This window comes from Anoplopoma fimbria, unplaced genomic scaffold (genome assembly GCF_027596085.1).
Source record: "Anoplopoma fimbria isolate UVic2021 breed Golden Eagle Sablefish unplaced genomic scaffold, Afim_UVic_2022 Un_contig_10726_pilon_pilon, whole genome shotgun sequence".
In the NCBI taxonomy this organism is placed as follows: Eukaryota; Metazoa; Chordata; class Actinopteri; order Perciformes; family Anoplopomatidae; genus Anoplopoma; species Anoplopoma fimbria.
The window spans coordinates 36,258-50,212 of NW_026549741.1; the positions used below are offsets into that span (position 1 = coordinate 36,258).

Below are 13,955 nucleotides of genomic sequence, written 5' to 3' on the forward strand. Positions count from 1 at the left end.
AATTCAATACCTAAATGAAAATATTATGCTGGGAAATAACATTTAAAGAAAATATAACTGAACAGTTAGTTGAATTTATAATATGTTGTGAAAAATCCAAATAATAGAACATGTGTGTCTCTTCAAAGTGTTCTGAGGGTGTAGAAATAAGTTTTTAAGATTTGGACTCATGAATGTGGTATTTTTAAAAAAAATGTACTATGTACTAGTACTAGTACTAGTACACTAGTACTAAGACTGGAAACGACTGGTGCGTAGTGACGTCACTAACCTCCAGCATGTGTTCTGCATACTTTAGAGCTGGCGTGTCCGACAGACTAGAACGCATCATCACTTCCTGGTTCTGTCTCTGTGGGAGGAGGAGGGGGGGGCTGAGGGGGGGCTGAACGACGGACGAACAAACGACAACAGAAAGAAAACAACATGTGGAGAAGAAGGATATAAGAAGGGACGCGAGAGAGAGAGAGAGAGAGAAAGTATTCACCATCATCATCTCCATCACCGTCACATCTCATCTCCGGTCAGCGGTGTCTTTAAAGGCTCCGGCAGAGCGAATGGACGAGAACCTCACCACCGGTACGACACCGACCGCCGAACGCTGAACGTTCCACTAACGTTCCACTGTGTCTGTCCACTAACGTTCCACTGTGTCTGTCCACTAACGTTCCACTGTGTCTGTCTGTCCACTAACGTTCCACTGTGTCTGTCTGTCCACTAACGTTCCACTGTGTCTGTCCACTAACGTTCCACTGTGTCTGTCCACTAACGTTCCACTGTCTGTCTGTCCACTAACGTTCCACTGTGTCTGTCTGTCCACCACTAACGTTCCACTGTGTCTGTCCACCACTAACGTTCCACTGTGTCTGTCCACTGTTCCACTGTGTCTGTCCTCCACTAACGTTCCACTGTGTCTGTCCACCACTAACGTTCCACTGTGTCTGTCCTCCACTAACGTTCCACTGTGTCTGTCTGTCCACCACTAACGTTCCACTGTGTCTGTCTGTCCTAACGTTCCACTGTGTCTAACGTTCCACTAACGTTCCACTGTGTCTGTCTGTCCACTGTGTCTGTCCACCACTAACGTTCCACTGTGTCTGTCCTCCACTAAGGTTCCACTGTGTCTGTCCACCACTAAGGTTCCACTGTGTCTGTCCACCACTGTCTGTCTGTCCACTAACGTTCCACTGTGTCTGTCCACCACTAACGTTCCACTGTGTCTGTCCGTTCCACTAACGTTCCACTGTGTCTGTCCACTAACGTTCCACTGTGTCTCCACTAACGTTCCACTGTGTCTGTCCTCCACTAACGTTCCACTGTGTCTGTCCACCACTAACGTTCACTGTGTCTGTCCACCACTAACGTTCCACTGTGTCTGTCCTGTCCACTGTTCCACTGTGTGTCTGTCCACCACTAACGTTCCACTGTGTCTGTCTGTCCACTAACGTTCCACTGTGTCTGTCCACTAACTGTGTCTGTCCTCCACTAAGGTTCCACTGTGTCTGTCCACCACTAAGGTTCCACTGTGTCTGTCCACCACTAAGGTTCCACTGTGTCTGTCTGTCCACTAACGTTCCACTGTGTCTGTCCACTAACGTTCCACTGTGTCTGTCCTGTCCACTAACGTTCCACTGTGTCTGTCCACCACTAACGTTCCACTGTGTCTGTCCACCACTAACGTTCCACTGTGTCTGTCCACTACGTTCCACTGTCTGTCTGTCCACTAACGTTCCACTGTGTCTGTCCACCACTAACGTTCCACTGTGTCTGTCCACCACTAACGTTCCACTGTGTCTGTCCACTAACGTTCCACTGTGTCTGTCCACTAACGTTCCACTGTGTCTGTCCACTAAGGTTCCACTGTGTCTGTCTGTCCACTAACGTTCCACTGTGTCTGTCCACTAACGTTCCACTGTGTCTGTCCACCACTAACTGTGTCTGTCCACTAACGTTCCACTGTGTTCCACTAACGTTCCACTGTGTCTGTCCACTAACGTTCCACTGTGTGTCTGTCCACTAACGTTCCACTGTCTGTCCCTCCACTAACGTTCCACTGTGTCTGTCCACCACTAACGTTCCACTGTGTCTGTCCACCACTAAGGTTCCACTGTGTCTGTCCACTAACGTTCCACTGTGTCTGTCCTCCACTAACGTTCCACTGTGTCTGTCCTCCACTAAGGTTCCACTGTGTCTGTCCACTAACGTTCCCTGTGTCTGTCTGTCCACTAACGTTCCACTGTGTCTGTCTGTCCACTAACGTTCCACTGTGTCTGTCTGTCCACTAACTGTGTCTGTCCACCACTAACGTTCCACTGTGTCTGTCCACCACTAACGTTCCACTGTGTCTGTCCACCACTAACTGTGTCCACTAACGTTCCACTGTGTCTGTTCCACTGTGTCTGTCCACTAACGTTCCACTGTGTCTGTCCACCACTAACGTTCCACTGTGTCTGTCCTCCACTAAGGTTCCACTGTGTCTGTCCACCACTAACGTTCCACTGTGTCTGTCCACTAACGTTCCACTGTGTCTGTCCACCACTAACGTTCCACTGTGTCTGTCCACTAACGTTCCACTGTGTCTGTCCACCACTAACGTTCCACTGTGTCTGTCCACTAACGTTCCACTGTGTCTGTCCACTAACGTTCCACTGTGTCCACTAACGTTCCACTGTGTCTGTCTGTCCACTAACGTTCCACTGTGTCTGTCCACCACTAACGTTCCACTGTGTCTGTCCCACCACTGTCCACTAACGTTCCACTGTGTCTGTGTCTGTTCCACTGTGTCTGTCTGTCCACTAACGTTCCACTGTGTCTGTCCACTAACGTTCCACTGTGTCTGTCCACCACTAACGTTCCACTGTGTCTGTCCTCCACTAACGTTCCACTGTGTCTGTCTGTCCACTGTGTCTGTCCACTAACGTTCCACTGTGTCTGTCCACTAACGTTCCACTGTGTCTGTCCACCACTAACGTTCCACTGTGTCTGTCCTCCACTAACGTTCCACTGTGTCTGTCCACCACTAACGTTCCACTGTGTCTGTCTGTCCACTGTGTCTGTCCACTAACGTTCCACTGTGTCTGTCTGTCCACTAACGTTCCACTGTGTCTGTCCACCACTAACGTTCCACTGTGTCTGTCCTCCACTAACGTTCCACTGTGTCTGTCTGTCCACTAACGTTCCACTGTGTCTGTCCACTAACGTTCCACTGTGTCTGTCCACCACTAACGTTCCACTGTGTCTGTCTGTCCACTAACGTTCCACTGTGTCTGTCCACTAACGTTCCACTGTGTCTGTCCACTAACGTTCCACTGTGTGTCTGTCACTAACGTTCCACTGTGTCTGTCCTCCACTAACGTTCCACTGTGTCTGTCTGGACCTTGTTTTCTTGTGAATGGGTTAATTAACTGGTAACACATGTAAAGTAGTGCTTTTATGTTGTTTGGTGTGTTGCCAACGTTACGTCTCCCATAACTCATCTGACAAAGTGGAGGCAAAAAAAAGGAAAATCTTTATTTGTAATTGTGACCTGTTGGTGACATCGCACCAAAACAAAACTACCACGTGATGTCACCAGTTAAAATATACCTAACCTTCAGAGATACCTTACCTTCAGAGATACCTTACCTTCAGTGATACCTACCTTCAGAGATATACTTCAGAGATACCTTACCTTCAGAGATACCTTACCTTCAGAGATACCTAACCTTCAGAGATACCTTACCTTCAGAGATACCTTACCTTCAGAGATACCCTACCTTTATTTGTAATGACCTGTTTACCTTCAGAGATACCGTGATGTCACCAGTTAAAATATACCTTACCTTCAGAGATACCTTACCTTCAGAGATACCTTACCTTCAGAGATACCTTACCTTCAGAGATACCTTCAGATACCTTACCTTCAGAGATACCTACCTTCAGAGATATACCTTCAGAGATACCTTACCTTCAGAGATACCTTACCTTCAGAGATACCCTACCTTCAGAGATACCTTACCTTCAGAGATACCCTACCTTCAGAGATACCTTACCTTCAGAGATACCTTACCTTCAGAGATACCTTACCTTCAGAGATACCTTACCTTCAGAGATACCCTACCTTCAGAGATACCTTACCTTCAGAGATACCTTACCTTCAGTGATACCTAACCTTCAGATACCTTACCTTCAGAGATACCTTACCTTCAGAGATACCTTACCTTCAGAGATACCCTACCTTCAGAGATACCTTACCTTCAGAGATACCTTACCTTCAGAGATACCTTACCTTCAGAGATACCCTACCTTCAGAGATACCTTACCTTCAGAGATACCCTTACCTTGGTGGTGTTAGGTGGTGGTGCACCTCTCCCCACAGTAAAGAAACCACTGAAGGTAGGAAGGAGACACTTAGGCCAAAACAAGCCCATAAATCAATCAACATAAACAAGTAAAAATCATTCCCCCTTTTTTTTTTTTAAAGCACCTTATTTAACCTCGATTCAAGTCAGTGAAGGTGTCAACTACATTGACACCTACATGGCTATAATTCTACTGTAATAATTGCTGCTGTTATTATAAGTAGTCTTATTATATGAATCATTTATGTCATATACATTGAATGTGTTGTATCTCTGTTATGCTGCTCATTCTGTACACATGACATCTATTGCATTCTGTCCATCCTGGGAGAAGGATCCCTCCTCTGTCGTTCTCCCAGAGGTTTCTTCCTTTTTTCTCCCTGTTAAAGGGGTTTTTAGGGGAGTTTTTCCTGTGAATGTGAGGTCTAAGGACAGAGGATGTGAGGTAAGGACAGAGGATGTGAGGGAAGGACAGAGGATGTCGCATGTGCACAAATTGTAAAGCCTTCTGAGGCTAATTTGTGATTCTGGGCTATACAAAATAAACTGAATTGAATTGAACTCGCTCAGCACACTGACTGCAGTTACATCTGTGGCAGTCCTCACTTGGTGGCCACAGTCGTGACAGCTCAGAGGTTTGAGTTGATGCAGGGGACACGTGGCTTACTGTTTGTAACAGTAGCAATGTCGATTTCCAGGCTGATTTTACAGCTGAGGAACTTGTGATGGACTCTCCCACTTACAGTGTTTCTCCTCCCTCCTCCTCCTCCTCCTCCACCCACATCTGTTTGATATTCAGCAGCTCTGAAGCTCTGAAATCAAGACACGCGTATGAGAGCGAGGGAGGCCGATGAGTGAGAGTCCCTGGTTATTGGGAAACGCATAAGGTTCACGCAAAGCTGCAAAAGTCTTGTGATGAGTGTAGTTTCCAGAAGCCGGACAGCACAGAGGAGCGTGAGTACTCAACCTTCATGTGCTCTGATAGGTCAGTTAGTAGCAGGGGAGCAGGATCAGCTTCTTTTTTTTTTTTATGGTGAGGAATGTGAATAAAAACATAGTGTGAGATAGAGTTATAAAGGCCGGTGCCTTTTTAGGGATCATCCCGTCACAGGGCTCCCGCTGAGTCCCTCCGATGCAGGGAACATGAACCGTGAGGTGAACATCAAAAATCGTAATCAGCAAGTCTTTCTTGATGACGGTTAAGGATAAGATGGAGAATTATCAGCTAAAGTCTTCGACAGAATGCTTCAGAGACACTAATGGGATCATTCAGGGTGAAGTGGGTGAAACAGCTGCTTATATTGTGGCCAGATGTAAATGACTAAACCCTTGTTGAGCAGCCCCTGATGTACATTGCTTTGTGTATGAATTGAAGAGGTTTGTTGTGCTCTGGGATAAAATGATGACTAATTGGCTTGGCAAGACAATGGTTTGTTGTGTGTGTGTGTGTCTATGGATTGGCACAGTAGTGTGTGAGTCTGTTCACATCTCTTGTGTGTGAATGAAGCAATGATACTGTAGACACTCGTTGATTTAAAGTCTGAAAGTCATGACGTTTATGGTGTCTTCATTTTAGATAAGATAAGATAAGATAATCCTTTATTAGTCCCGCAGCGGGGACATTTGCATTTTAAACCTCTTACATGACTGGGTCATTCATCAAGTCATGTGGCCATAAACTGATGTGTTAAAGCTTGAACTTGCTGAAGTTTTCTTTTTGAAGACCTATAGTGTCAAGCTGTAATGCCATTACTGTGGTACAGGGTGTTTGTGTTAAAGAAAAGTGCCATTTAAGCCTTTTTTTTCCTGCAGTGTCATTTCCTTTACCCGTGCATGTTTGTGTGTGCAGGTGTTTGTCCATATGACCTTTCTGTGGTTGTGTGTGTCTGTCTGTCTGTGTGTGTGTGTGCGCATGTGTGTCCATGGTTTCAGGTCACTTTGGGCTACCTCCTCCACTTGTGTGAAATAAAGCCAGCGCAGACACAAGCTGGCGTACTCTCCTCCTTCCCTACTGTAATTGGTGCCATCTGTTTTTGCCGTGTTAACATAGTCTGAGGAATGTTGAGATCCATTATTCACAAACTCCTTCGCTGCTGTGGACAAGAGCAGCTAATGTCACTCTGACTGAGCCAAACCAGTCAGTATACGCCGACTGGTTTGGAGTAGGCTCTAATAGATTAATAGTCCTTTTAAGACCCACACCCAGGGTCTTTACCTGAAGGTCCACAACTTAGATGCTTTAAGGGTAATTGTCTGTTTCCACAGAATCAGCCCGTTGTCTTCCTCCACCTCCTCCTGTTTTTACTCTCATTTTATGAGCTCTTTTAGTGTCTTGTTCCTCCGTCTTGACCTCTTCTGCCTGACCTCTCTGTTATACAACCTTTGTATATGTCCTCCTTTAACAACTGTATTACCAACTTCAGCCTTTTCAGCGTTTCCATGTGCTTTTAGCTATGTGTTATTCAAATGTTTTTGCTGACATCAAACCAATGTATCGGTTTCCGGCTGCCATCAAAGTAACATTTTGTCAATCCAACATGAGATGTGACGTAGAGACCGAAAGTACCCCAAAGAACACGCTCAGTTAATCCACCTTTTTCTCCTCTCAGGTAGCAGACGTTAATACCATGCCGACGAGTGATGGCCCCAGCCACTTTCCGGTCTTTGTGGCTCCGCCCCACGGCAACCACCAGAGGTCTCCAGGTTATGTCCCCGGGCGGGTGGCTCCAGTCCGCTCGCCGCCACCTGCCAAAGCTCCACCGCCTCCACCGATGAAACCTCACGGACCCCCGCCAGAGCGACGAGCCACCTTCAACCTGTCAGAGGAGAACCAGCGAAGGGAGCGCGCTCAGAGCCTCCAGCAACGAAAGAACACATTTATCTGTTTTGGAGTGTCGATCGGGGCTTTCTTCTTCACCCTCATCCTCGTCTTTAGTCTCTCAAGCGGAGATGTGTTAGACGGTCAGTATTACAAATTACTCATTCAAATGTCTATGTTTTTCTAAAATGTATATCTCTTTATTTAACCCATGGCTTCTCAACTTGCTGCACATATGTTGTACCCGTGTGAGTATACCATCTGCGTGCATTGTTGTATATCCCTGTCTAATGGGAACTACGAGGTTCGATAATTTGTCACTGATTGGTCATGTTTGCAGAGAATTGTCCGGACCACAATCTATTACTTAGAAGCTGGAACCCGGGCCACCAACCAGGGAAGGATGGTATTGTCAGGAGGGGACATTTGTTTAAATTGGATGCTTCTGCCACCTTCAATACACTAACCATCCAGTCAGGAGGTAAGCACATCAAGGTGCATGATTTGTCAAGTGGCATTTTGAGTTGTAACGTTGACCGTTGATTGAATCTGAGAGGTGACATCGCTCAGCAGATCAAGTTCATCTTATGGATAAATGGATGTAACATACAGCACAAAATCACTTTTTTTCTCCTCCTGCTTCTTCACAGGTCAGGTAGTTTTCGCAGACAACGCTGACGGCTCCAAAAACATAACCTTGAGAACACGTCACATCCTTATAGAAGATGGCGGCGCCCTTCACATCGGTGCTCCCAAATGCCGTTACCGTTCTCGTGCCACCATTGCCCTTGTGGGCCGCTCGGACGACAAGGCAGTCCCTGAAGTGCCTGACTTCGGCCGCAAGTTCATAGGAGTCATGAGAGGTGGGACTCTGGAGCTACATGGTACTGAGAGAGTTTCCTGGTCTCTGCTGACCCGAACTGTCCCGGCCTCCGGCCTGACCACAGGGGGTTATGCCTTCCAACGGAACTTCAGCAGGGGCATCAACCTGCGCGTTGTCGACCAGGACACCGCTGCGAGGCTGTTCTCTGAACGCTACGACACGCACGAGTCTCGTAATGACAGCCGCCGGCTCACCCAGCTGCTGCGGACCCTGCCAGTGGGCCGCATTGTCACACTGGCTGTAGGAGACTCTGCTGTCAAAAGTCTTCTGGATGAAACAAAGAAGGCCATTGAAGAAAGGCTCGGCAGTAGATTCGTCTATGATCTCAAATACAGGTAAAGAGGGCCAATTTCTTAATATGGGAATGTTATACAGACTTCTAAATGATTCGTTTTTTTATTTTTTTAAATCAAATAATGAAAATACACATGGATTGTTTGCTGATGTTGCCCTGGCGAGTGTGCCTGTTGTCCAACTGTCCAAAAAAATGCGTGAGTGGGTTTGTGTCTCAGCTGTGTTGTTGTACAATGTGCCAGCTCTTGGAGAGTTTTTGTTGGTTCTCCATGGTGTGTTGTCTGTGAAAGTCTTTGGGAGTGTTTTGTTTATTCTTGGTCTCCTGGGGCTGATAAAGATGGTTTTGTTTAACCATTAACACAAGACCCCTCGATGACTTGGACTGACAATACCAGCATTCTGTGCCATGATCATCTTCCCTGAAAATATGTCCTCTTTCATGTATCTTTCTTTTCATTTGGGATTTTCCTTTGAGTTGTTCCCATTTATTCTTCTTCCTGTTTCCCTCTTTGTTTCTACTGTATCATGCTCTGCCAGAAAAGGAAGTACGTACAGGATAGTGGAGTTACACTTAGAGAGTTTCCAGAACAAATGATTTTATGTCCATCATGCAAAGGGACAGATACTGTAGGCTTGAGTGTCCTGTCCTCATGGGCTATACTTTCTTTAAGCTCATAAAGGAGAGAATTACATTTTAACTTTTCAGGACTTCTGTTCAGACACTCTAACACATGTATGCACAAGTAAGTTTCTTTCAATGGAAAATCTAAGTGCAGCATTTCCCTCTGAATTATTTGTAACTTGGCTTGGTCCTTGGTTGACTGTGAAGCCAAGTGTTGCGCCGGATTGTCCAGTGTCACATTTCTCCTATGGGGATGGTTGCCAAGTCTTCAAACTAATCCCTCCTTATTCAACATTTATTGGAGTACAGATTTGTATCTTAGCTTTCTGTGGATTTGCTTGTGAGAGGGGGGAAACGCATAGCATGCATTTATGAGAGCAAGCAGTTTAATGTCTTGTTAAAGTCACTTAATATTAGGCTGAGGGATTTTGGCCTGAAGGAGACTGGCGGTAAAGGCATATGACCTACAGGGTTGAGCGTAATAATGAAGTGTGGATCAGCTTATGACCTGTCATGGCATGTTGCAGACAGACAGCAGAGAATGTGGCTGGAAACTAATTGTAGTGCTCGTTCTGTCAAAGTTTTATTGTTATTTACGTCAGTGCTTTAACGCCACACATACCTGGGTTCCCGTGGGCATATGTCATGAACCTCTTTGTCCTTGTATCTCCAACTCCAACCAAAATATGGTTGAATTGTGAGTTGATCTCAGGGGTCAACCATCCTTCCTGCCATATATTCATATGTGTTGGCTCGTGCCTGTTGACCCTTCTGTCTTTAATGTTTGTCTCTCAGGGGAGCACTCACAAACACTTAAACACACATGCATGCTGGTCTGTAGTGAATTCACCTCTTGCTTCCTCACATTTGCTGTTTCCGGTAAAACAATGAGGTTGTTAAAATGCTGGTAACATCAAAACAAGGATGTGGCAAAAGGAAACTATGAAACAACCACTCCTTCAGAAGCCACACACCGTTATGACAGTGGATCCTCAGGCAGATCTGTTTCAGTATTAGTGCAGCGTACGGTGACATGGAGAAGGGCTCTTTCATCTACAAGAAGATGCTTTCTAGGTTGAGATTATGCCAGTGGAAGCAATTATTACAAACAGAGACAGGTTTTTAGCACAGGGGCATGTTGGAGTTCTAGCATTACAAACTGCTGCTAATATTCAAGGAGACTTCATAGGTAGAAAATGTAATTTAAAACTCACTTTGGTTTATTTTTTGTGAATTTCAATTATTCCTGAACATAGTTCTCCAAGGGGTAGATTTGAGTGTTTTACCGCTTTTGTATTGTGTTCAAACATGTAGCAAGTTGCCGGCTTACTGCAGATCCATCTTAGTACCTGATGGAAGTTAGCTAAACAGATAAGTGTAAAGATGAATTTGGGATTCTTTAGTGCATGTGGAACGAGCCAAGCAATGCCTCAGTGGAAACAAGAGACTTCTTTCCTCTGGTCTATCAGAATGTTCAACTGACTACCCAGGTTTAAAATATGGCTACTGAATGGTTAAATTGTCTTAGGTCTTATTGGTCAGGGTCACTTTGTGTTGATAAAGTTTATAAAGGTCATGCCATAGTTTAGACCAGTGGTCATAGAATATTATATTTATAAATAGCTAAAAGGTTTTAAGCTTTTTGGGACTCATTCAGCAACAAAAAAGGAAAATGATTCATTCTTAAGATGCTAAGGACATGACATCTGATGTCAAGGTTTTACACTGTCTTGTTTTAGGTCATACGCCCAATCCCTTTCGCCACCCACACCCTAAAACTCCCCCGCTCAAATGACTTCAAGGCCTCTCCTTCATATTTAATCATTTAAAAATATTTTTCTTTGTTGGAGGATTTTAAAAAAAGTAGTTTTTTTTTATGAATTTTGGGATGTGGCAAACACACCCATTATTCCTCTGAGCCATATGAACGCCCTTCCTGCCCTTGTTTTAATCCCTCCAATTCTCTCACATCATTCTTTTAGTTTTCTACCTCTCATTGTCTTTTTATTATTACACAAATACACGACATTAACTCTGATTTTCAGTTGCCTCCTCTTATCCTGCTTCAGGCTCATTACAGGCATTTGCTCAGCATTCAGGGCATTACACATCTAGTCACTAGTTCAATTTATTTTTCAGATACCCTGCGTAAGCCTCTATGTGACTGTTATCATGTGTTGCATCTATAGGCTCAGTGGAAGGGTATGGGGGTCTGTGATCAATGCATCTTCAACATGATGCATAACACACACGGACGCTCAAGCACAGTGAAACTTATTATGCAGTTCAGGTCACACCCTTCATCTGACTAGTTGTCTCATCTGTAAGATATTAGGTAAACCACGTTTGAATGTTCTTTTGACATTTTCACTGAGACTGCTCCACAAAAACCTCTAGCAGCTATCATCCCCTTTCAGCGGCTAAACATTATGGTTTGGGTCGTCTGTCACAAATAAAGGGTCTTGTTTGGTTTTAAGTAATATTCTCTTTTATAACCCATGATTGAATAGGCTTCATGAAGTACCATTGACTTCTCAGCACACCTGTGAAATGATTAAAACATTGTTATTTGTATATGTTTGTGAACATGCAAGTGTGAGCCACGTGAATGATGAAAGGAGTGATGTGATATTGAACCAGGAACAAGTGTTGACAGAGTTTGGAAATGGAGTCTGTAACTTTCAGCTATAGTTCAATGTCATTCATTTCATCATCCAAACAGAATCTATGGAGAACTAAGGCCCAGAACCCGATCATTGTTTCTTTGATAAGGCTGTGTGACACTACTCCATTCACTGTAAAGCCTGAAAATGACTCCCTATCCTTTCTGTCTCTCTCCCATTTTTCTCTCCATCCCTCGGGTCTGTCCAGACAGGCGTGGGCTTTGGTCTCCGTGGTAGGTGGTGGTAATGCATCCTGCTCAGAGGACGTTAGGGAACATGAAAACCACGACACAGGAGGGAGAGCTCTGGCAAAAAGAAACTTCACCACTGTGGATGGAGTAGGCTTCTCGGTCACTGCCTACAGCGAGTGGAAGAATGGTAAGAAACGGTTTGAACATAAATGGTTCAGTGTTGACAGAAATGATATAGCGTTCGGCCATTCATTTTTGTGCTTAGTATATGCCTTCGGTCCTTTTCCGTAGGTTGCTAAAGTTTGATGCTTTTCGTCTGAAGTTAGTCACAGTAAAGGCTTCTGTAGTGTCCAGATGAAATGGACCGGCTTCTCTCACTTGAAGTGTAAAGGGTTTGGAGGAAGGTGACAGGTTGAGGAATGAGGTTTACCACATGCCAACTGCTACTCAGATCAATCACCTGAACATTAAAGACATTCTTGTGCCTCAGTGGTTTTGTGAGCATGCCGTTATGACAAATACCAGGTATTCAGGCGGAAGTAATTGTTTATGTGGAGTGTGTTTGTGGTTCGGGTGAAGTACTAGCACACCCACTATATTTACTGACTTAATTTATTGCGGCCGTGCATGCCCACACCTTGTAAAATACATTTTGACAGTGACTCAACTTAACTGAACATAAAGTGTGAATTCATAGTGTCCCAGGGTTATCTAACTGTCTTTTCAATCATTATTTTGGTTGATATTGCCCACAACGGCACAATATTCCTAAATGCTGTACGCAAACTTTAAACTTCTTTGCTTTGCTTCATAATATCTCAGTGGTTATTGAGCTATTCAGAAGCCAGGATCTTAATTGCTTTTAAGTGTGAATAAATAACTTCACTATGGGGTACTGTCGAAAAACATTTTGTTGTCTGTTATCCTGATGTCTTTTCTCCCCATTTGATGGGTATTAAGAATAGATGGATTGATCTTAGTGTAACACTATTTAGCTACAGTTGTTATGGAAACATTTAAGCCTTACATAAAGAGCTTTTGTTTTGTTCTTACTTGAAGAGAGCCTTTGTAATACCCTTTATGGCTAGATACAATACATGTGTTAATGATAATAAAAAGGCATCAGAATTCTGTTTCATACTATTTTAGTGTCTTGTCCTTCGTGTTTCATTTAAATTAAGAGCTATGCCCCCCTTTCCCCTTAGGTTTTCCCATCTCAGGCTTCCATGTGGATGCTGTGGACCAGGTGGTGCTGAACCTGCAGGACAAAGTGCAGCAGACTTGGCAACCTGGGGATCAGATTGTAGTTGCCAGCACAGACTACTCCATGCACCAGGCAGAAGAGTTTACCTTGTTGCCCTGCTCTCACTGCCGCAGCAGGCAGGTCAGGATACAAGGTGAGAGAGAGGCCAGTGGTGTGAGTGTGAGTGAGTGTGAGTGTGAGAGTGAGTGAGTGAGTGAGTGTGAGTGTGAGTGTGAGTGTGAGTGTGTGAGTGTGAGTGTGAGTGTGAGTGTGAGTGTGTGAGTGTGTGAGTGTGAGTGTGAGTGTGTGAGTGTGCATTTGAAGGAATAGGTTTGGTTGCCTTGGCTGCAAACTAAAAAGGGCTTTGTCTGTGTCAGTGTTAATTCTCTTAAGAACCCACTTCATCAAAGGTACTTCTCACCCCAAATTTCATATTTTCCCTCTTACACGTAGTGCTGTTTATCTAAAATGTTTTGGTGTGGGTTGCCTAGTTTTGGAGACATTGACCAAAATAATACATGTAAGTACTATGGTTGAAAGAAAATAGATCTTACGTGATCTTGAAACTGAAGACAACAAGGTCTGTGGGTTTCTTGCGTAAGGAGGGCGTGATATGTTAAGAGACATTGCTGTTGTAATATTTCCGATGCATTGAGCAACACAAGGTGAGTCCCATTATGCTGATATCTCCAAAACTAGGCAAATAACACCAAAACAATCTAGATGGATTTAATAGCATTACATAAGATAAGAGGAAAAATATGGGTTTTTGAGTTTAGGTTGAACTGTCCTTTTTAATGAGTGTGGCTTGTAGTCGGACCCCAGCTTTTTACTGCAGGTACCATTTTGAGCTATACAATGCTTGTAAAATGTGTTAAAGGACAAAAATGAAAAGGAAGGAAGA

The 13,955-nt window shown here is 44.3% G+C and overlaps 1 protein-coding gene across 1 annotated transcript; it reads left to right on the top strand.

The window, feature by feature from the left end:
* Window positions 1-514: 514 nt before the first annotated feature.
* On the top strand, window positions 515-13,205 carry LOC129114876 (cell surface hyaluronidase-like; the record flags this gene model as incomplete). The annotated part of the gene is made up of 6 exons (XM_054626764.1): window positions 515-576; window positions 6,947-7,298; window positions 7,496-7,636; window positions 7,806-8,373; window positions 11,826-11,995; window positions 13,014-13,205. Coding segments are annotated over exons 2-6 (1,405 nt in total), but the record flags the coding sequence as incomplete, so codon positions are not given.
* Between the last annotated feature and the right edge of the window lie 750 nt (window positions 13,206-13,955).